General features: G+C 47.6%; 1 protein-coding gene across 1 annotated transcript; it reads right to left on the reverse strand.

Moving 5' to 3' along the window:
- Positions 1 to 3,645: 3,645 nt before the first annotated feature.
- Positions 3,646 to 23,913, reverse strand: LOC119374368 (leukocyte elastase inhibitor). The gene is made up of 3 exons (XM_037644454.2): positions 23,670 to 23,913; positions 5,935 to 6,181; positions 3,646 to 5,303 (listed from the first exon to the last, which is right to left on the reverse strand). Exons 1-3 carry the CDS (start codon positions 23,684 to 23,686, stop codon positions 4,380 to 4,382), a joined length of 1,188 nt encoding a protein of 395 aa, XP_037500382.1. The 5' UTR covers positions 23,687 to 23,913; the 3' UTR covers positions 3,646 to 4,379.
- Positions 23,914 to 24,855: the final 942 nt, after the last annotated feature.

A 24,855-nucleotide genomic window follows, 5' to 3' on the forward strand; every position in this document is an offset into this window, starting at 1 on the left:
TACACGCACGAGAGTGTCACTCGTCAACGTCGTCTTCTTCTTCTACTGCATACCAGAACGCGCGCTTCTTACGAGCTAGAGGTGGCTACTACAACGCTACAAACAAACGGAGGATGGACAGACCCTCGGCATAAGGAGCTTCGCCCCTAAAAAAAAAAAAAGAACGCGGGATAGGCACATCAGAGCTCAGGCAGCGCCAGCTGAACAAACATTCTCCGCCGATGCGCTGCCTCTCAGAGCAAGGGTAGATTTCTGGCCTTGTTGGTGCGTCATGTTCCGCGTTAGGCGCAGAACTTATATGACGCGAACGGGACAGGAACACACACGTATACAAGCGCTATAATGTGTGTGCGTGCCTTCCTGTCCCGTCTCGTCATATAAGTTCTGCGCGGAAAATGTCCCGCAGTGCGTGACACTGTTAGAGGAGAAAGCGAAGGGCACGGCGTCGCGAATATTTTGCTCACCCTCTCCCATAGATCATTTCTATCTCCACGCTATGCAACTCTTAGTCGTGCGAAAACCCTATGATGACAACCCTTCCTCTTACAGCGTTCAGGACTGGGCAGTATATTTACAAGCAGTCGTTAAAGTAATTATGTTGAGCTTCTACCGAGTTCTTTTTTTTTATTTTGGTACTACGTGATAATTAAGTGACTAATTTTTCCATAGAAGACGCACAAACGTTTACCGTGCAGCAACTGCTCATCGTTACGTCCGATGTATTGTTAAAATTTGCGTCATTATAGCAAGTGGTTTCTACTCTATAATTACAGCGACACAAGTACAACACCGCAACGTTTCTTTTACTGTAGGATTGTGCGCTCAGACTTTCTGTTGAGATGTAGTTACAAGTCGTGCATGATTTTTTTCCCAAACGAATTATAATAACCCTATAGATCTCAAGAATCGCTCCGTTGCGACAACCGCAACCAGTTGTTCTCGCCACAATACCACTTAATCACTCTCGTTGCGTAGTTACGCGGGCGCACGTGATGTGAATTAATTAGTTCTGATTCACGGCGCATAGTCATTCAAGCGTGGAACGAGGCTTCCCAAAGCCCTCGCCTGCGTTGGCCAAACCGATGGCGGCACGTGGCTGTGGACTTCTTAATGCCGCTGCATTTGTTATACTCGTACAGCGCCGTTCGCGGGATCATTTCTCTTCTCTTAATGGCAGCATTTACGTTACGCAAATAGATTGTCGTGTCATCCGTTATGCGCACTTACACGCGGCATACATAGGGGAGCTTGAAGGGAGCAAATGCTGGTGTGGCTTGAGGGCTCAAGTGCCCCTTTTGCACCCCCCCCCCCCCCCCCCCCGCTGCCGACGCCCATGCGTGTTCATACTCGTGACTTGTAATCCCAGCTCTTCTTTTCTGCCTACTTCCCCCTCCCTCAGTGTAGGGTAGCGAACCACAGGTTCTTGATAAAGAGGAAAGGATTGCGCTATCTTCTGCAGCGCTGGCAAGACAACGGCTCAGTGCACTAGCCTTTGCTTTGCACGTTCTCCGTCGCTCTCTCTCTCTCTCTCCAGCACTTCAGGTATACGTGCGATACCGATGTCACACGGGCACTTTTGATCCCGATCAGCGCCAATCCGGGTATGATTTCTTGATCGCGATCAACAATGGTCGCTGACTCGCTGCTACGCGATCCAAGTTGATCCGTATCCAGCTTGGTGCTGACGTCAGTCAAATCGCGGTCTGCATGGGAGCTAGATCGCGGTCGTCTCGATACCGATCGGGCCTGATCGCGATTAAAAGGGCAGCACCTTATCCTGATGGAGCCGAATCCGGATCGGCCCTGATCGCGACCGAAAGTACACGTATGGCACCGGTATTTCCTTCGCACTCAGCAATGTTTTGGGAATAGTTCAAGGTACACAGGAAAATGATCGGCGTAACCTTAAGAGACAGGAAGAGAGCAGAGTGGGTCAGGGAAAAAACGGGGGTTATAGTTGAAATCAAGAAGAAGAAATGGATATGGGCCGGGCACGTAGCACGTCGGCAGGATAACCGGTGGTCATTAAGCGTAACTGACTGGATTCCAAGAGATGGCAAACGCGTGAGGGGGCGACAGAAAATTAGGTGGGTAGATGAGATTAAGAAGTTTGTAGGTATAACGTGGCAGCAGAAAGCACAGAACCGGGTTGATTGGCGGGACATGGGAGAGGCCTTTGCCCTGCAGTGGCCGTAGACAGGCTGATGAGGATACAGGTATCAGACTTTTTTTCGTGAATGTAAGATTGTTGCATCTTCTGCATACATAGTGCAAGTAGAATACAGTCATCTGCCTGTCCTGCTTGGAACAAAAACGGTCGCGCATCAGCTGTCAATTGAAAAGGCTAACGCGTGTCGCGGAAACGTTTCAAATCGACGTACTATTCCTGTAGCCTTTCTCATAATGCCAGCCAGACACGCCTTGCGGCCCTGCAGCGCTTCGAGTAACGCGTTTTCATAACGCGGTTGTTTCGAGATTTTAAGTATGCAATCCAAGACTGAGTTGCGGTGAATAATGGCGCGAGGAGTTCATATGAGGCTTCCTTTAACTTAACTGGTTAAAGCACGCTATAATCCAAACGTGATGCCCAGTTGCACCCTGTTGGGTAACTTCACAAGTTACGCAACACGTTCACAAGGCAAATGTGCAGGTTCATACTAAGGCAGGAGAACGTCATGGTCTTAAACTCCGCTGCCTTTAGAGTTCCTGATAACATCGTGTAATCATCCTCCGGCGATGTCTCCACGGCATCTTAATCTATGCAAGACACACGCAATGGCGTTCGGACCTCCGCAACCGCTGCTGCTTCGGTTCGTTGCCAAATGGGTTGCATAGACTTGCATCCAATGCAACGAGTGCCCTTTCTTTACAGCGCCTTTTCATGCCGATACGCTTTCCTTCGAGGCGAGGACAAGGTAAAGATGTTTATCGTTTCCTCAGCAAAGGTATATCGCGTAACGCAATGTGCCAACACTGCGTCGTTCCAAATATGAGATGTCCTCGTAAGAGCGGTCCTTGACTCGGTTTTGCCTCAAAGATAAGAACACGTAGGAGACTGCAGAAATGGGCAGCCTCGTCGGCGAGGATAGATCAGCAGATATTTCGTAAGGCTGCCTTGAGTGTCACTTCACGTTGACTGTTGCCCGCAAACAAACAAAAAGGAAGCCTCGGTCTGCAGAAACTGATTCTGAGTCGCACAGTTACGGGGGACACCGAATTATTGATTACCTAAAGTTCCTTAACTTGTACCTACACGAAGCACACTGATGTTTCTGCATTACGCTCTCATACAAGTGTAGTCGTCGTTGCCGGCAGTCGAACCCGCGCATGGGCGCTAAGCTATGGCGGTTTGTGATGGTTCCAAGACTGACCTTGTAGTCAAATGTTCCAGAGAAATTTAGCTCTAGTCGAATGCACGCTGTTCGCGAAAAATAAGCTAAAGGCGAAGTGAGGCATAAAGAAAATTCTGAAGCCCTTTAAGAATAGCTTGACTGTATTTAATTTCACATTTACTTTTGAAATATATTCCACCGTTTTGACTGCTATAGGCCTAAAACACATGCATCAGTGGCCTGTGTTTCACCTGAACCTAACCTACGTGTACATATTGAAGGTTCGTGTCGAGGAAACGGACAGAAGAAAAAGTAATTGTCATTTGCATTTATGAAACATACAAGTGCACAATCGTATAAAGTATATTTTTTGTAAAAAAGAAATATATAACAGTTCAAATTTCCTGTGCACGAAACAGTTGCCCGAGTTTTCATTAAGTGCGAACAAACGGTATATAAAATGTACAAATCCGTAAGTCTACTGCTGCCAACGGCACAGCAATAACCGTGTTAACATCATCGCAACTGTGCAGTCATGCACTGGGAACACTTCGGACTGGGTTCTCCACAAAGGTAATCCATTTTGTTCACTTCCCAGATCTAGCGACACGCAGCCGCTATATTTCTTATTAAAGTCACTACGCACGCTTGCTGTTTTGTATCGGAGCTGCGGACGCGCCGACCCTGTGTGTAAAGACGTGTTCTCTTCCCATCGTTTGCCTATAGAAGTAGCGTTGAAGCTGGCTCCAGAACGGTGGCACCACTGGCTATGTGTCTTCGTTTGCGTTGCATAGTGATGCGAACTTGAAAGCTATGGATGGCTTCTTGTCACAACTGTGACAAGATGCGATGACGACGGTGACGTCAGCACCGATGAAAGCATCTGTAGCACCACCGTTACGTCACACCCTGCATCACAGTCTCTCCTTCGGTCCACCAATCCCAGTACGTGGCGTAATACGCGCAATAAAATCCACGAACCACCAGAGATACGCACGCGCAGGAATCACTGTACGGCACATCAAAGAACGACAGGACCGTCATCATCTAGAAACGTCGAACAGATCCGATGTACAGAATCACGTCCGGATCACAGCTACGGATGAGGAACATGAAAGGCCGGTTCACGTTGTAGTTGAAGCTGACGCCCGCGTAACACATCATGATGAGTGGAGTCAGGAAGAGGCCCTCGACGCCATCTTCGTCCACTTCGACGACCGCCTTGTGCTCGACGCCGGTCACCCTGAGCCCGGCGGTCTTGCTGATCCCTTCGAGGTCAGCACGGTCCGTGAAGAGGTCCTGAATGCCCAGCGTCTCCAGGGTACCTCGGAAGCTGGAGCTGTGCTCGAGCTTGAACTTGGGCAGGTAGATCTCGACGTCGTGGTCCTCGCCGAGCGACTTGAGCAGGTTCTCCAGCAGGGCCGGGGTCAGCTTCTTCTCGAGGCGGTCGAGGCCGTCGACCTTTTGCGGCCGCAGGATTACCATGGAGAGCTTCTTGCCCACGAACGGCATCTCGAGGGCGTCAACCTCTAGCTTGTCGCAGCAGCTGGTCTTGTAGTTCTTTCGCTGGTACATCATCTCGACCATGGTGGTCTTGTCATTGGTCTCGTGGAACGGGCGCAGCGCCGTGTACTGCGGGTTGAAGTGCGAGTCCCAGAAGCCCGTGAAGTACATGGCGTTCACGAGGAGTAGCGAGGTGCGCGAGTCCACCTTGCCTGACTGAAGGATGTCGGTGACCTTGCACTTGGTCTTCTCCTCGACCCAGGAGTTGATGACCGCGCGGGCCGCGTTGGGGTCGCTCCGGAAGTCGACCTGCTTGACGGCGCCGTCGTACGCGGTCTCCACCAGGTCGCAGTAGTCGTTCGGCACGTCGTAGCTGCGGTCGGCGAAGATGGCGTTCGCGAGGTGGATGCGAAAGTCCGGCCCGCAGTCGGCCAGCCGCAGCGTCATGTCCGTGAACTCTTGGCGCACCTGCATTGGAAAAAAATGAATTTCAGTTGAGAAACTTGGATAGAAACGCGCTTACAGACCACAGGAAGTTCGCAAGGAACAATTACTCAACGTACAGTGATTCTTCTCGAAACGGGGATGAAAACCCAAAGAAAACAACAAGACCAAGCGCTGCATGTCGACGGGAGAACTTTAAATGCGCACGAGAAATACGTACATGTTAGACATGAACACTAGCGCGAGAAGCGAAATCAATGAAGCGTGGCCTAGAAAGTATACATGGGCTCCTTAGAAAAGTTACTGGACGATACAGTTAACGAAACAGCTATTTGGTCGGAAAACCGGATCGGATTGACGGAGCAGTTGGTGGCTAAAGAGAGTGGTGAGCAGGTGTTGAGCATTGTCGAATACAACTGTACAAGTCCGTACTCCAGCCTGGCGTCATGATCCTGACGGTCTGGGACCCTGTCTTCAGAGAGCATTGCTTGGTGCATGAGCGGGACGTTTTCTTTAGTCTCGGAGGCGATCGGCTGTCGCGCTTCGGTCGTCTGGGCGCAACCTCTCCCAAGTTCGTAAGTTGTGTCCGACTATAGTCACGGTGGAGTATTCTATGCACGATAATATTCTGATACGAACTGCTTATATCACACACCTCTTCGATGAGCTCTTCGGGCAGGTGGAGGGCCTTGGCTATTTGCGCCGCAGTGGCTTTCCCGCTTCCGGCGTGTGTGGCCGCGAGCGCCAGCGCGATGGCGAACGGGGCGCTGAGCACGTTGTCCCGAAAGAGGGCGTCCTGCTCGGCAAGCTGCTGCTTGTGCAGCTCCACCGAGAAGTTGAGAAGGATCTCACGCAGCCTGTTGGGCGGTGCGGGAGCCCTCCAGAACAGGTACCGCAGGATTCTGCAAACCACCAGAGACGAGCAAATATTGAGTGTCTGATTACTGTTTTGGCATTTCGTTTGTTTCTATACACAATATCTTTCCAGCGACACCTACATGGACGTCACCATACTCCCCATTAGAGGCTTCTGCGTCATTACAAGAGAGCTATACCGCAAACTTGAGGCAGAGTCCAGCTGAGGCAAGACTCCTGTACCTGTCTTAAATTTGTGTTATTGCTCTGCCATTATGTGCCATCAAGCCCGAACACTATTGTTAGGAGGCAGCTATTTCTTGGACACGAAACCAGAACTAGTTATTGAATCGCATTTCATATTTATGTTGCTTCGAACGTTCTTATACAGCTTATTTTTATCGGATGTGGATGTCTCAGACCTTGGCATAAAGCTAACATATGAGTCGCAAATAATGTTGGTCAACGCGATCAGTTATAGCGAGTTTACCATGCGGGAGATGGTGAATTGAAAATAACGCTGGTCAGTGTAACTAGTTACCGAAACCGAAAGCGAGCGATTTCATGTGAGTTAATCATAATGAAGAAGCGGATGTGCACGTAAGACGTGGACGAAAGGTGAAGACAAATATGGTCTTCACGAAAAGTGAAGACCATGCGCGTTCTCTCTTCGCCTTTAAGCAAAATTATCGGTCGTGATTTTTGTACTGTAATTTGTAGCTTTGCGTCTGGTAATACCGAAACTGAATCGTAAATGACGTATCGTATAATTAATGCCAGCGTCGTTAATGGCAACCAGTTTTGCGTCACTTCGAAATTCCCGCCTAAAACCCTAACGAACTAGCGCCCCGTAGCGGTGGAGCGCCTACGACAACGTGCACTCAAGCTTTCGTGTCGTTGAAAAAGCGCATTTTTCAAATCAGCCTAAGTAACCAGAACTACCTTGAGAGCAGCCCGACCACAGCGCGAGATGGGTGAGGAACAATATAGGCCTCGCCGGGTGCCATGGTCGTGGTACTGTGTGCGCCCCGCAAATCTTCTGTGACGTCCACAATACTCGCTTTACTCGTGGAATGTCACAAGGGCCCTCGATCTTCGTCATACGAGTGGCGATGTCGCGAGGTGCTGCAAACTCAGATGAGCACTCAGGCTTACCTTAAAACCACATTAAAATAGTCTTAAAGCTAACGTCCGCCACTAATAATCAAGTCAGAAGTGCCCACGTATACAGGGCAATCAAACAACACAAACATCCTGAGGTTGCAATTTTGGTGCCGGGGCTCCTTTAAGCACAAGTCAAGTGCATTCCCATCTTCCAAAATGTCCAAAATGTGGTGTCAGTGTTTTCCCGAATTTTTCTTAGTAAACGTTTTTACCAGAGTGCAAAAAAAAAAAAAAAAGCTGCAGCAAGATCTCCACTTAGGCGCCGTGTCGTATGTAGCCGGCACTAACTGGACCGAGACCGTGCATCCATAGATAAGCGGTGCGCGGCGGCCGACTTCTCCATCTGCCGAGCCGACCGCGTTTCGTGCGCTCACATCAGCATTGATAATCCGTAAGCGTAACCGCAATGACCCGCAGCGCACGCATCTCATGGCCACGCGAATCGACGAGACCGTGGCTACACCGTCGCACATACACGAAGCATCGCGCCAAGTAACAACCGCTATAGGCAGCAGAAACATACAGGAAAACGTGTAAGCAGCTGTTATACAATCGTCCACTGCACACCCTTCACATGCTACAGCTGCGCAAGGTCATCGGAGGAAATGAGGCAGAATTACTATGCTGCGACCGATCTGAATTTGATAACAATCCCGTTACGTAGAGACGTTATCTTCGTCCGACCTCACTAAGACGGCTGTATATATATATATATATATATATATATCCGAGAGAGAGCAGGAGAGGGGCTGTCTTTGGTTGCCGTAGAAGTATAAGAGGTGGCACTTCAAGAAGACTATTTAGTCAAGGTACGTCAACGTTTAGTCAACGTTGACTAAATAAACAAAGTCTTCTTGAAGTGCCACCTCTAATATATATATATATATATATATATATATATATATATATATATATCATACATACCACGCTGATGCTGTTATCCTTCATTTAAAGCGGGAGAGGTCGGTAATTTGGCTGAACTGAAGCCGAGCACCTCGAGGTCCTGTCGTAAGAATGGAGCCGCTTTGTAGGTCTTTATCTTGCGCCACCACCACCTCCATTTAGACGTGCTGATATGCACGCATTGTGCTTTGGAGCTTTCTTTGCCCATATCGCTATGTTGCTCAGAAAAGAAAAAAAAAACGTAGCCCTGGTGCCACCAGAGCGGGTTAATGCAGCCAGGCAGATATGGCCAACGGCCAACTTACGGGCCGCTTGGCGACTGCCGTCTCTACGCGCGTCTTGAAATTATCGTGTAGACGTCTGAAAATTAATGTTACACTTCGTGCGACGCAGACTTCGCTGGCACGTGGCTCTGGCTATGTTGGTTGAGTAAATTTTGTTTATTTAGAAAATACAATAACCCACCGAAAGCGAGCGAATGCTTTCGTACTTTGGCCCTGTGTGTTCTTTATTAACACGAAAGTGTTTTATGTCCGGGTCCACCAAGACTTTTATGACGCATTTCCGTCACGGAAATACGTCAGGAAAATAAATGCCATCAGATGGCAAAGAAAAAAAACTAAGAAAAAGTTCCATGGACTTTTGTCATTGACAGGACTCGAACCCATGGCCTCTCGGTCGGCGACGATGGCTGGCGGGCATTTAGCCCACTGAGCTACCACCAAACACATTTTATGTAACAACGAACACACAGACCAGCACAGACGCTGCTCTTATGGTATCTTCTTACGTAATGAAGTTTTCTATGATGCTTCTGGCACCAACTCCCAAAACACGTAACATATTAAGCACGTGACTCGACTCGCGAAAGTACGAAGTTCGCTGTCAGGCCCGTTACAAGTGTCCAGATCTGATAGCAAAATTCGAGCAGCGCAGTGACTTCAAGGTATACACATGACCCTGAGCTCGCGATCGGAGGTTTTGCTAGGTCAACGCAGAAGGCGAGATATCCTTGAGTCAAGGTAAAAAAGCAGAAAACAAAAAAAAAACACCTAGATAATCACTGATATTTCGCGCATAAGCAGTGTTGTGAAGGCGACGACCGTAGAGTTGGTTACCTCACAAGGCGCCGAATAAATATAGGTTTATTGCATCAGACACTGAACGGTCGATGAGACGAATGAAGACGGGAGAGAAAATGCCCTTTTTTTATCGCCTGTAATTATGTACACAGACGTTTTTGCATTCCAGTTTCGTCGAAACGCGGCAGCCATGGCAGGGAACCGATCCCGCGTCCTTTAGAGTTACGGTATATATTGCTATACCTTTAGGTAGCCGAGTTGGGCGTCTGTTTAAACGCCACTAGCAACCGTGCATTGCGAAGAAACTAATGCTCAGGTTAATTCTTTTTTTTCTATATCCCGACGTCGCCGCTGCATAGAAGTGGGTTGACACCCATTTCCAGTGAAGTTTATCGCCACTCGGCGACACGTCAGCCATGTCGATCGGATACACGCCATGGGCATGTTGCGCCTGTAAAAACGGAGTGCGGCTTCGCCGCATAGCTGTGGCTGCTAGCCGCACCTACGCTCAACTCATGCTACCTTTAGGTAACAGACTTGCGCATCTGTCTTCCAAACGCCGCTAGCAACCATGCATTGCGGAGAAGCTGACACTCGGGCCAATTTTTGTATTTGTCGACGCCGCCGATGCAACGAACTGAGTTAAGGATTAGTGATCGATAGTCAGTGTTTATGGCCGTTCTTCGACACGCCAGACATGTTAATCGTCGACACGGTAGGCACGTCTCCTGCAAAAATGGAGTGCAACTTCCCCGCACGACTGTGGTTGCTAGCCAGACCTATGCGTAACTCTACTACCTAAAGGTAGTATATACAGTAACTCTATAGTCCTCGTGCTTACAACGCCACAACCTCTAAGCGTCTGCAACTTTGGAAGCGTGAGCGTGAACGTGGGCGAAGACGGACCCGGTCACTCTTTTCGATGATGAAACAGTTCCTTTGATGCATATTTTTACAAAGAAAAAAAAACAAGAAAAACCGTCCGTTTGGCAGCTTCCGCATAGCGTCAGTTCGCATTTCCTTCTGCATGGCCGCATAGATATAGTACATGCACATACGCTTTCACAGCAAATAGCCGCGAGTTCAAAGGTAATTTGAGCCTTAACGACTTGTTGGCTGAATAGGGTAAAAATTACAACTTTTCTTGTGTTTTTGCTCGAGAATATAGCGGAGCCTGAGTACAAGCACTTGAAGATGATGCAAGCGACAGATGGATCCATACATCTCTGCGAGGCCTGTCGACAGTCCCCGCCCTAGCGCCTGCGTTTGACGTCATATCAGCGTGGGGCTTTAATCACCCAGACTTTTGTTCACGAGCTTCTACATAATCGGTATGAAACTGCCCGTCCGGTTAGAAGACCTTCGGGAAACATGCTGCGTGCAAGAAGAAAGCCTTTCAGCCGACGAGTACGCTTGCTCAATCGTTTTGCCGCCACGTTGCGCTGTTTGTAATGCGGTCGCGATGTGGCAGGTTAGCGTAACCGAGCTAGTCGGGGCCCGTGCCCCGACTGTTGGTTGCCCCGACTGTTGGACCAGCTGTTGGTGCAGGCACTTCTGTTCTTAAGATCACCCTTTGCTCTCTCAACGATGCCCCAATGTTCTCGTTTCAAAGCCTGGACAGCGGCTGTTTTTTTTTTTTTTTTTTTATAAAGGGACGTTAAAGTGAAAAGATGAATGAGTTCAGACAGGTGAATCTTACTTTTTAAGACGTTAATACCGTTAATTTCACCATCATAGGTTCATCGTTAGAAGAGAAAATGGAGGTAAAAATTTCGCCTTTGAATTTCGCGACGTAAAGTTCGGCATCTGAACGTCAGTGTGGCGTCACAGATATCACGAATCTTTCTTGCGTAATTTGGTCGCCTTGGCTCAATAAGGTTTTCTGAACCTTGACATGTTGAGTCTCCCTTAGAACAGAGTATAACTCACCTTTCAGATGGACAATTATGCGGGCCTAAGAGACGCCGTCAAAATCTATGACGTCACGGAGAGTGTGTTGAAACTTCAACGCGGTGTCGCCTGCTGCATTTTCTGTTTGCACGTTTTTTTCGCTAGCCAAGCGTCTTCTCGCGCAATGGCGGCGCTTTTTGCTGCTGTCAAAGGGTTATTTATTAATACGAGAAAAATCGATATCCTGTTTAGCGTTAGGGGTATAATGTGAAAAATATCGCTACAAGTGGTTAGTTTGTCAGATTTTTTTTTTTTCAGAAGGCAGCTACTGCGCCAATAAATATATCACACTGTTCTGACACTTCTGCGGGATACTATACAGGCTCAGTGAACCACTGACACGGAAGGGAACGAGCTATTTGCACCACACTATATATCTGCGCTGCTGACGAGGCGACGTCAGCGTATTTTTTTTTAATTTTATTTTTAGCACATTGCGCTATTAGGACCTCGCAGTTTAACTTAGCCCCCAAGTCAACTCGTTCAATTTTACCTGTCAGAGGCTATAGGTAGCTGTTTAGACGCTTTGAAAAAGCGGACGTGCATGATACGCAACTCCCACCGTGACATCGTTAAACGGTCCGCCGAATGTTAACGACTTTCACTCCATCGTGCAGGCTGCCTCGCGACAGCAGTTGCCTTCAGTGGACGGCCTCAGAATGTCACCGCGAAGAGCGGCAAAGGGTTAGAGGAAAAAGGCGGGCAGCCGCCGCCGCCGATAAAATAAAGAAACAACAAAGAAAAGAAAGGCGGGGAATTCTATAGCGCACTTGATTCTTTGTCTTTTTTTTTCTCGCTACGGTTCGCATAGCAAATTAAAAAGAGCACAATGCGGTTGAAAAACCCAACTCGCCAGCAAAGATGGCTCTGTATTCTATGTTTAGGAGCCTCTATAAGCATGTTTATTAAGATGCACGCAAGGCGACGGCCTAGAAAAAGAAAACAAAAAAAAAACGAGTATGTGCCGAGATTATATGGTGCCGCCGGTGGTGCTACTCGGTTTCTCCTTGACGACTCGGTGCGCGCGTCACAGGCGTCGTTACGTATTTACGTGCACGCGCTCGGGAGAAACAGGTTCCAGTCTTTGTTGGTTCATCCGCGCTGTCTCTCTCGACGTCAAGACGGTGAACGATTTTATACGGCAAACAACACGTTGCTTTTTTTCGCCGCCAGTCCCTCGCCTGCCGTGGCTGTCTTCACGTATAACAGAAATACTTGTTTACTGTCCCGCTTAAAGCGTCAACATAGTTTGCTCGAGACAAGTGTTGGTTGGTTGAAGCGTTTTTCCTACAGCCGCGTTTAGCCGCCTATGCTTAGCCTGGCAACCTCGGCCGGTAGTTGCATCACCTGCATGACTTTTGCACTGTTTATGTGTCATCATCATCATCAGCCTGTCTACGCCCACTGCAGGGCAAAGGCCTCTCCCATGTTCCGCCAATCAACCCGGTCCTGTGCTTTCTGTTGCCACGTTATACCTACAAACTTCTTAATCTCATCTACCCACCTAATTTTCTGTCTTCCCCTCACGCGTTTGCCCTCTCTTGGAATCCAGTCAGTTACCCTTAATGACCACCGGTTATCCTGCCGACGTGCTACGTGGCCGGCCCATATCCATTTCTTCTTCTTAATTTCAACTATGATATCCTTAACCCCCGTTTGTTCCCTGACCCACTCTGCTCTCTTCCTGTCTCTTAAGGTTACACCTATCATTTTCCTTTCCATCGCTGGCTTCGTCGTCCTCAATTTAAGTTGAACCCTCTTTGTAAGTCTCCAGGTTTCTGCTCCGTAGGTAAGTACCGGTAAGATGCAGCTGTTATATACCTTCCTCTTGAGAGATAGTGGTAGACTACCATTCATGATTTGATAATGCTTGCCGAATGAGCCCCATCCCATCCTTATTCGTCTAGTTATTTCACTCTCATGGTTCGGCTCCGCGGTTACTACCTGTCCTATGTAGACGTACTCCTTTACAACTTCCAGCGTCTCGCCATCTATCGCGAAGCGCTGTTCTCTGCCAAGATTGTTCCACATTACTTTAGTTTTATGCATATTAATTTTCAGACCTACTCTTCTACTTTCCGTATCCAGTTCAGTAATCATGAGCTGTAATTCGTCTCCCGCGTTACTCATCAATGCAATGTCATCAGCGAATCGCAGGTTACTGAGATACTCTCCATTAACTCTTATCCCTAATTCTTCCCAATCTAGGGCCCTGAAAACCTCCTGTAAACACGCGGTGAATAGCATTGGAGAGATCGTGTCTCCCTGTCGTACGCCCTTCTTTATTGGGATTCTGTCGCTTTCTTTATGAAGGACTATAGTGGCTGTGGATGCGCTGTAGATTTCTTCCATTATGTTTATATAGGCTTCGTCAATGCCCTGATTCCGCAGTGCTTGCATGACGGCTGATGTCTCCACCGAATCAAATGCCTTCTCGTAATCTATGAAGGCTATGTATAAGGGTTGGTTGTATTCCGCGCATTCCTCTATCACCTGATTGATAGTATGAATATGGTCTATTGTTGAGAAGCCTGTACGAAATCCTGCCTGGTCCCTTGGTTGATTAAACTGTAATGTCGTATTAATTCTGTTAGCAATTACTTTTGTGAATAGCTTGTAGACAACGGACAGTAAGCTGATGGGCCTGTAATTTTTCAGGTCCTTGACGTCCCCTTTCTTATGGATCAAGATGATGTTGGCATTCTTCCAAGATTCTGGTATCCTCCCTGTCGAGAAACACTTCGTATACAGGGCGGCCAGTTTCTCTAACATAATCTCTCCACCGTCTTTCAACTGGTCTGATGTTACCTGATCCTCACCAGCGGCTTTGCCTCTTTGCATTCCCTTTAGGGCTTTCTTTACTTCTCCTGTTAATACTGGTGGGATGTCAGATTCCTCTGGGATATTACTGCTTCGTACGTTATCATCCTGACTGTCTCGGCTGCTGTACAGATCTCTGTAGAACTCTTCCGCTACCTCAACTATTCTATCCATATTGGTTGTGACCTTGCCATCCTTGTCCCTTAATGCATACATCTGATTTTTGCCTATGCACAGTTTTTTCTTCGTAGCTTTGAGGCTTCTTCCGTTCTTTAGAGCATGCTCAATTCTCTCCATATTATACTTTCTTATGTCGGCTACTTTACGCCTATTGATCAACTTCGAAAGCTCCGCCAGCTCTATTTTGTCTGTTGCATTTGAGGCTTTCATAGCTTGACGTTTCTTAATGAGGTTTTTCGTCTCTTGGGATAGCTTACCAGTGTCCTGTCTAACGACTGTACCCCCGACTTCCACTGCACACTCCTTAATGATACTAGTCAGATTATCATTCATTGCGTCAACGCTAAAGTCGGCTTCCTCGGTTAAAGCCGCGTACCTATTCTGAAGTGAAACTCTGAATTCCTGTACTTTCCCTCGCAGAGCTAGTTCATTAATCGGCTTCTTGCGTATCAGTTTCTGCCGTTCCTTTCTCACGTCTAGTTGAATTCTAGATCTTACCATTCTATGGTCACTGCATCGGATCTTGTTAACTACTTCCACATCCTGTATAATGCCCGGGTTGTCGCACATTATGAAGTCTATTTCATTTTTAGTTTCGCCATTAGGACTTCTCCACGTCCACTTACGAGTAGTCCGTTTTCTATAGAAGGTATTCAAGATCCGTAAATTATTGCGTTCTGCGAACTCTACTAGTAACTCCCCTCTGGCATTTCTAGAGCCGATGCCATATTCCCCAACTGCATGATCTCCAGCCTGCTTCTTGCCTACTTTTGCATTAAAGTCGCCCATCAGTACAGTATACTGTGTCTTTACCTTACTCATTGCTGATTCTACGTCTTCGTAGAAGCGTTCAACCAGTTGATCATCATGGCTGGATGTAGGCGCGTAGGCCTGTATCACCTTCATCCTTTACCCCTTATTAAACTTAATCACGATGCATAACACCCTCTCATTAATGCTATAGTATTCCTCTATATTGCCAGCTATATTTTTATGAATAAGGAACCCCACTCCTAGTTCTCTTCTGTCAGCTAAGCCACGATAGCATAGGACGTGTCCGTTCTTCAGCACTGTATAAGCCTCCTGTGGCCTCCTAACCTCACTGAGCCCTATTACATCCCATTTAACACCCTCTAATTCCTCGAATAGTACAGCTAGACTCGCCTCACTAGATAAAGTTCTAGCATTATATGTAGCCAAGTTCAGATTCCAATGGCGGCCTGTCCGGACCCAGAGATTCTTAGCACCCTCTGCTGCGTCGCAGGTCTGACCGCCGCCTTGGTCAGTTGCTTCGCAGCCGCTGGGGACTGAGGGCCGAGGGTTAATTGGTGTATTCATGTGGGAGGTAGTGGCCAAGTACTACACCAGGGTGGCCAATCCTGCTCTGGTGAGGGAGTGCATTGCTGGCTGTGGTCGCCAGTGAGGCTGCACCCCAGGCCTTTTACACAATTCCATCATCACGCGTTTTCTTTTTTTTTTTAATCCGGTTGGGAATTGTCCGGCACCGGGATTCGAACCACGGACCTCTTGCATGCGAAGCTGATGTTCTACCCACTACGCCATCGCTTTACCGCTAAACAGCTGTAAGGCATTATGTGCACTTTGTTGATGCGACGGTTGATGACGAAGAATTATGGCTGAACTCTTTGTAATGGGTTGGATGCTTTAAACGACCCACTAGTTACGTAACTCGCATTGCGTGACACCCGCTCATTATTTAACTCTCCCACCACGCTTTATAACATACGTTAACGTGAGAAAGACAAAGAGAGATGGAATTACCTTTATTGAGGCCCTGAGGAAATCGATCATTCGAGCCTTATGGGCTTCCTTGGCAACCAATAGAAGTGCACTTGCGAGGAACCCACTACGCTTTAAATCATAATTTTTGTGAAGTAGGGAAGCAGCCACTATGCAATTTTTCGTCATTCTGCGGAGAACCGTGGTGCCTGCTAAACACCTGTAAGGCATTATGTGCACTTTCTTGATGCTGTGGCTGATGACGATGGAGAATTAAGCAGAGCCCTTTGTAATGGGTTGGAAGCATTCAACAACCCCCTCGTTGCTCAATTCACATTGTGTGACGCCTAGTTGTTATTTTGCTCTTCTACCACACTACATTACGTAGGTAAATGTGGTTCCTTCCCGACATGAAGCCTGTAAAGGGTATTTTTGGAAGGCAGTTTCAAGCACCAGCATGGCTCTCAGGTAGAATACTGGGCTCCCACGCAGAGGGCCCAGGTTTGAACCTCGTTCCAACCTGGATATTTTTTCTTATTTCGTTTTATTCCTTATTTCGCGCTACAGTGGTTACGAACACCGGCGGCGGCGGCGGACAATTACGGCACTAGTAACTACATCACAAATTAAATGTTTTTTTATGATTACTTTAGCTTGAAAATTTTCCATAAAAAACCGTTACGAACCGTTACGGAACTTTTTTTTTTTTCGTTCCGGAACAGAAACGGAACGGAACGTTTTGCGGTGGAACGAAACTGAAACCGAAACGAAAAAAATTTCGTTCCGACACCCTGCAATAAATACACTCAGATCGTCGACGTCACTGTCACTGGCGTATCGTCACTCAGGATGGTATTTGCGGAATGTATCACACTTGTTACGTAGCATTAGTGTCGATGTCGCAGCGTGATCAATCTTCCATTGAGCTTTCGTACGCTGTTTGCCCTCGGAATAAAATTACTTCCACGCGACGGACGCCATTCAAATTTGGCCAAGGAGACCTATGCATACCGAGCAATCAAATGAAGGGCACATCTCGACTTTGAAATTTGACGTCAGTGCTCCTTTAAAGTCTCCCTTCGTTGGAGGGGGTGGGGCCTCAGAGGGCGGCGACCTACATACATAAATACACACATGCATGCCGCCCCTCCTTAAGAAATCGAAGGGGGCCCAACCCCCCCCCCCCCCGGGCCCCCCCTGATTTTAAGCCCTGCCACGAGACCGTGTTTTCTTTTTTTTTTATTAGTTTTTTTTTTGCGCTAGCAGCAGCGAGGCCGGGTTGTTTCAACTGTCACTCCTTAATATCGCTACACTACATTGCCCTGTGGCTGCTAAGGGCCGTCGCTTCAGCGGATTTGCGGCGAAATCGGGATCGGGAATTGGCACATGGCGCCCAAAGTTTTCGAATTAACCGTGCTGGCGCTGACCGCCGGTTCAAATTATCCACTCAGATTTGCGTTGCAAAATACGGCACCGCAGAAACCCTTCGAATTAAGGGGTATTTCGAAATAACCGAGTTCGAATTAATGAGGTTTTACTTACTTGTAATTCTAGTTCAACTGCGAGAAGAGATGCCGAGGAATAAAATGAAACAAACACGAACACTTTACATATAGCAGTTCCCGAGAAAATGGGTCTTAAAGAAGCCTTAAAATACACAGGAGGTATAGGGCCTGCCCTGTGCCCTTAAAGGGCCCCTAAACCACCCAGCGGTCGAAATTTAGTTGAGGTGAGGAAGTTGTGCTCGAGTTTACAACGAACACGTAGCCGTGAGAATTTTTCGAAACGGTGCCGTAAACCTTCTACTATATGTCTGTAAAATAGGTCCATGCTGGGCTATAGGCCGATGCTGATCTGCAAGCGCTTGGATTAAACGGCACGCCTACAGTGCCAACTGAATGCGCTTCTCCAAAAACAGATTTTGTCAAGTTTTCATGTAGCAATATAGACGTCTTTTTTTTTTCCTGCAGTGCGTGCGTGTGTTTGTAATGAGCAGTATAACTAAAAAGTTAAAGAACGGCGAACTTACATAGCTAGCTGACAAAGCGTGAGCTAGAAAAGGCAAATATATTTTTTTTGTACAAACATATAGACATATAGAAAGCGTGATTGGGTAAATCATATAGACATGTACTTATGCCACCAAAAGAGGCAAAACGCCTCCTGTATACTCTCTTTCGAGAGGAGGGAATAGAAATAGAAGCCTAAGATAGGAACATTGGAACAGGAAGGTAATCAACAGGAAACAGATTGAAGTGATGCAGGGTTGCAAAAAAAAAAGGAAAAAGACGCGATACAATTTCTTATCAAGCATGGTCTTCATAAAAAAAAATGTCATGGCGGCGGACTTATGTTTTTTTTTTTTTGAAACAAAGATGGATGCGTCATGCGGTGCTTGTTTTGTCAAACGAATCTATGATCAAATATTTGTGGCTTCCCTCGGCTAATAGAGCACCATCTTCATCGCAGCTCTTGAGTATAAGCGTTTACAGCTGGCATAGTAACATTTAACGCCATCTCAATTTACCTCAGTATATTAATACACCCAGAAAGCAGAACGGAATTGCAATAATCGCGTGGCTTTAGTCTTCCTGGGGCACCATTTTATCAAAATAATAAGGAAAGGGTCATTCACCTGCTTGAAGCCCGAAGCTACACGTAAAACTTACACAGGTTTCCTTACGAAGAAGGCTTCGCGGATGAAGAAACATTCCGTACCCGGATATTATTTTCCTTTCAGAAAGCTTCCTTCATTTTGCAGGCTTCCGCCGAACTGGAGTGCCACCCATTTCTTCCTTCCTCGATTCCGTTTACCACGGGAACCCGTTTTTTTTTTTTTGGCCTTGGTTCTTGAAACGAGGAAGCTAAAAAAAATAAACACTCAGAAGAACCCCCGCTGACTGGACACTGTCGCATAGCCCGATATATTCCTTAACGATACCAGGTTATGGACAACGCTGGTGGTTTAAAAGAACAAGACTATCACTACGAGCAACGCTTTTGCGCAATCAATGCAGGCAATCAGACTCCGCAGCCACGATTATAACAGCTTACGCACGCGCAAACCAACACACACAAATAAAGGGAAGCGAATCATAACGGCCGTGCCGTTAGGTGCGTCCATTGCCTTCAGAGTGCCTTACGTAATCGTATAAGCGCGCCGCTGCGTTGATCGTAACGATACTCTTCATTACGGCGAGACGTGGGGCCTTAAGTGTGTGTCTTGATTGCTGCTACGAGCTTTGAATCGCCTCCTGAACCATACGAGCACGAAATGAGGCAAACAAGGCACGAAGTGCCAAGGGCACCACAGTTGAACTCAGCCTCCCGCTTCGTATACGATGCAGACGACGTGGCAAGGAATTTCTTGCACGGTTACGTACGAAAAGGGCGGTGGTTGATACGATAATGATGATAATGAACGCCAGAGGTGATAGCCCACACCCATCCAAGCGGGACCCGCGGGTCATGAATGGAGTGGCTTTTGCAAAATGCTTTTCTCTTTTTCGGTTGAACCATAACGCCCCCCCCCCCCCTTTTTTTTTGCGCCATATCAAAGTGGACAAGGACGCACATAGATGAAACATACACGTTTATTCTTTCTCTGTGTACTTCTCCACTTCGATTTGGTGCAGAAAAAAAAAAAACGACTTTATGGATCACCGACATGAAATAGCCAAAACGTATACCCTGCTTCCCAGTTGAAAATTATAAAAAACGATTCATGACAGGAAGGCTATCCTTTTAGTATGTAATACGATATGAAGTAATATGTAATACGATTCGGATATGAAGGTATGTAATACGAATTGAGCGACCGCCTGTGAAACTCGGCACTAGTACCCTGCTGCATTCATGACGAAGGCTATAGTGAATACGAAGGATATGAAGTACTTTCAACAAGAAGCATATCAGCCCAGAAGCCACACGAAACTTGAAAAGAACCTATTGAGCGACCGCCTGTGAAACTCGGCACTGTGTATGTGACGCATACCCTGCTTCCCAGACGATTCATGACAGTGAAGGCTATCCTTTTAGTATGTAATACGAAGGATATGAAGTACTTTCAAACAAGAAAACAGCATATCAGCCTGCGGTACTTGAAAAGAACCCTATTGAGCGACCGCCTGTTCGGCACACAACCCTGCTTCCCACGGACAGTGAAGGCTATCCTTTTATGTAATAATATGAAGTACTTTCATTTAAATCCCCCCCCCCCGAAATTTTTCAGTATTTACACAAGAAAGGACAGACAGACGCAAATAGAGGATTATAGTGACGAGAAAATGTCTGACCCCTGGAGTCAACCCTTTCCACAAATAGGCTTATAATAATAATTTTTGCGGTTTTAATGTCCCAGAACCACGATATGATTACGAGGGACGCCGTACCGGAGGGCTGCGGAAATTTTGACCATCTGGTGCTCTTTAACGGGCGCCTAAATCTGAGTACAAGGGCCATTTCTAGCATTTCGCCTCCATCGAAATGCGGCCACCGCGGCCGGGATTCGATCCCGTGACCTCTGGTCAGCAGTCGAGCACCAACGACTAGACTACCATGGGGGATGACTAGTAGGCTTGTCCTCCTCAGGGAACGTATACGTACGATGACAAGTACATCCTTGCAATTTTTTATTCACATAGCGCTAGCGTTGACCCCTGGGCATGGTAGCGCCAATATAGGCGAGAAGTAACGAGATGTCCTACACATGACGCGCGAGCGCAGAGAGCACAATCGTACGCGAGTGGCGTCCGCTGCGCTGTTTGCTTAGAGATGCATACGCACTATCAGCCTTATCTGTGCGATCGTGTCTCCAGAAAGCCGGTGTGACGCTGATCGTCGCATCGCTGATCTCGCTGCTTCTCGCCGATATTAGAAGCTACCGTATCACGTGGTCGACGCTCGCGCGATATTATGAGGAAATTGCACGGCTGTACTCTCGATGAATGAAAATAGCGCGAAGAAACGTAGGACGAGACGAAGAAGGCTACGGGACAAGCGCATACTAAGAAGTGAACTTTTATTAGGAAGCACGAAATCACATGTTCACCACGAACAGAACCAAAAACCTCAGACGTGCGCATGCAGATACTACCTTATCCCTGCCTTATTTAACGCAAGCGAAGGCTTTGCCACACAGTTATCTCCAGCTTTCAAAATTAAAAAAAGCTTCAACGAGCTTACGTGCCGTCTGGTCCCTATGACGTGCGAGCACTTTGGCATCAGACAGGAGAGCAGTACACCTACACCCACCGCAGTGCAGGGAGAAATTTGACGAAGGCTGACCTTTCAAAGATAGACGGTGATCTTGCAGGCGCGCGCTTTCAGACAGCGGCCTGTCTGTCCTATATAGCATTTACCGCACGTGAAAGGCACCTGATATACAACTCCCCTGCCACAAACTGAAGGGCTGTCCCTGCGTTTCACCTTTACATTCATGCCGTTTCTGCGCAGTCCCGCCCACCTTCCTTTCAACAGCGGCGCATATCATCAATAGACCAACAGTCTATTATTCTAAGCTGTACTCTTGTCGAAACATCGGCTCCGGCGACAGTCCCTGTTAGAAGATTTCTCGTCGCACGAAATATATTGCGAGGTATGAAGAAACGTCACAGGCACTTGGAAAATGTGTGAGATACGAGTAACGTAGAATACAATGAACGGATAATGATATCATCTGGGCTTTAACGTCCCAAAACCACGATATGATTCTTTAACATGCACCTAAATCTAAGTACACGACAATCAAACATTTTCGCCTTCGTCGAAAATGCAGCCGTCGCGGCCGGGATTCGCTCCCGCGACCTTCGGGTCAGCAGTCGAGCACCGTAACCACAAGACTACCGCGGCGGGGGGTGACTGATCATTAAACTGTATGGCGAAGTAGCACACTTTTGACGAGGTCAAAGGGGACAAGAAAGACGCGACACTCGCAACTAAATTTATTTCAGAAACGATAGTTCATGTATATACGCACCCACGCACCTCCGAGCGACGCAGGATGAACTAAATGTCAAGTGTATTATCATCAAATAACAGAATTCGCGCACACTCAAGTGATAGGACAAGGCATGGGTAGCCAAGACACGCGTATGTAGGTATATATATATATATATATATATGAGGGTTAAAGCCAGCTAAGATTTATTAGTAGTAACTTACACTCCCTCGTGATATTTATTTCCACTTCCGTTTTAAGCACGCTGGAGGAATCAGTTTTCATCGAAACTTTCGACTCGTACACTGTTGCCACCGTTTTTTATGCGCTGCTTATTTGAAGTCATCTACACTGAAGGATTTCCCTAAAGCACCAGGTGCGACAAAGGCCGTGGTATCGTGTAATCCGCATATGAGGATGGTGTCCAACGCTTTTCAACGGCACCTTTTCCTGTGTCTTGCACAAAGAGTCGAGGAAGACGCACGTAGGAAAAAGGAAAGAAACGCAGGGGAAAGGCTTACTAAGTACAGAGCGTGACATGCTTCAATAAACGCACGTTGGAAAAAGTAGACGTCGACAATAAATGCCAGTTTCTTTGTTTCTTTTTTTTTGCTAGCGCATAGGTGGCATATCTTCCGAAAGAGGATTGCAATGTGAAAAAAAAAAATCTAGGGTTTTACGTGCGGTTATGAGGCTTGCCTAAGTGGTGAACTCCGGATTAGATTTAACATCCCGCGGTTCTAATAATGATAATACGATCTGGGATATTACGTCACAAAACCACGGTATGATTACGAGGGACGCCGTAGTGGAGGGCCCCGGAAATTTCGACCACCTCGGCCTCTTTCACGAGCGTCTAAATCTAAGCACACGGGTCTCAATAATTTCGGCTCCATCGAAATGCGCCTGCGGCGGCCCGGGATTCGATTCCGCGACTTTCGGGTCAGTATCCGAGCACCATAACCACTCACAGGGGCGGGCACCTTACTGACAGTTTTAAATGGCAACACCATACAGAGAATAGAACACTGCTCTGGCGTGATGAAGGTTTGGGTTAAAAACGAAAAAAAAAAGTTTTTGAGAAGGGGACCAGAAGGCGGATAGGTATAAGATTAAAATAAAGTTCAACGTTCAAGCGGAACCAAGGGGGAGGGCGGAAGGAAAGGGTTTTTAATGGTAGCTGGTCAGTCACTTGAGCGCAGGCTTCTAGCGGTAACAAGGAGGTGCTTTATAGCTTAGTCACGTCCTGTTTCGCGCTTAGCAGACACGCGAACTGGGAAAACGAGACACTATGGAAGAGGCTCGCACGCTTTCTTAGAGTATAGGAGGCTCTTTTCCGGAAAATTTGAGGAATTTAGATAATTTAAGCCGTCGTTTGAAACTATTTCAGATCAACTATTTGAGGTGTGTGCATTTGGAACTAGCTTACTGATATTATTACACTAAGTAAGGGATGATGTAGTGCAGTCCACAGCTGCTGCCACGCATTTACTACAAGCTTCCGTTCATGCTTAAATTATAACAAGCACCTAGCATGCGGCATGACGATGTTTGGTAGCATTACAGCGTCGGCGTCTGCAGACTTTTGCAAAAAGCGGTGGCTGAAGTGGCACAAGCGCACGCATCTTAACTCAGGGGTAACCGAATTCGCGACGCTTCTCCAGGATGCGTCGCGGACCACTGCCACGCATATGCACAAACACGAAGGAAGGAAAAGTACCGTGGACAGTGGCAGGAACGACCAACGGGGACGCTTACCTGGAAATTATGTCCATTGTGTCGTCTGCTGCCGCTGCTGCTTTCCTCGTAGATTTTTCTTTCTTTGACGTCGTCTGTCTTTTTGAGCGGCAATGGCCGACCACTGCTAAGCCTCGCCTCCGGGTTACGGTGTCTCGAGGTACGGCGATACAGCGGGTGCGGACACTCGGACACAAGGCACGGGTTCGGTGCGATGGACGGGACGGGCGCTCGCCGGGTATGCGACCTGTTCGGTCGACTGCGAGCCGGGCTTTTCCTCGGTTGCTGCCTCTTTTCCGGCCGGGGCCGCGAGAAGGGGTGAGGGCGAGACCTGGCCGGTTTAGAAGACGAGCTCAGGCGAGGAGAGGTGAGGCTGGAGAGAAGGAAAACACCTGTTCCCGCTGGACGTGATGCCACCTTCCTTCCTTCGCCGGTCTACAAAAGAAGGTGAAGCAGACACGTCAGGTGGCGCCATCTTGCGTCGAAGAAGGTGGGAAGGAGGGCGCAAAATGTGAGAGCGACTTGCACGCGTCATTCAGCGCAAGTGCGCGCGGTGACCCTCTTCCGCAAGGTGATGCTCGTGAGTTGGAGTGCGCGTGCGCGAGAAAGGCGCAGTGGGTGTAATGTTTGCGCTCGGCTATGTTTGTTGGAGTGATGCGGCTGTCGGAAGTCTTTGGCCTCACTGTCTGTGATGGTGGGCACGTCATAGGAGGATACGTTTTTACGAACGAAGGCCCATGAATCTTTACATTTTTACGGACCATAACGACGTCATCATCACACATCCTTTTAGTGCTACCCGACGTTACCAAACGTTGTTCTGTCCAAGTGACGTCAGGATAACATTCGCGCACGTAGTCACAGACGTACAAACAATGGAGGCTATTCTTGACGCTGTCAATTTCCGCCGTCTTGTCAAATTTCGTAACGGCGGCATTTTAAGACAATTAGAGACGTCAAGCCCTTTGGGCGAATCGAAGTTGACCGATGACGCAATTTGACAGTGTCCAGAATAGCACCGATGATTTGAAAAAAAAAAAATATCTGCTCCGGTTTTCACGTGGCAAAACCGTGATGTGGTTACGAGACATGCCTTTGTGAGGGACTCTGGATTAACTTTGACCTGGAACAAGACCAACTTAGGATAGCTTGGTTACTATACACTGTAGCTTGGTGGGGCATGTTAGAACGGCAGCTCACCCACAAA

This window comes from Rhipicephalus sanguineus, chromosome 11 (assembly GCF_013339695.2).
Source record: "Rhipicephalus sanguineus isolate Rsan-2018 chromosome 11, BIME_Rsan_1.4, whole genome shotgun sequence".
Lineage (NCBI taxonomy): Eukaryota > Metazoa > Arthropoda > Arachnida > Ixodida > Ixodidae > Rhipicephalus > Rhipicephalus sanguineus.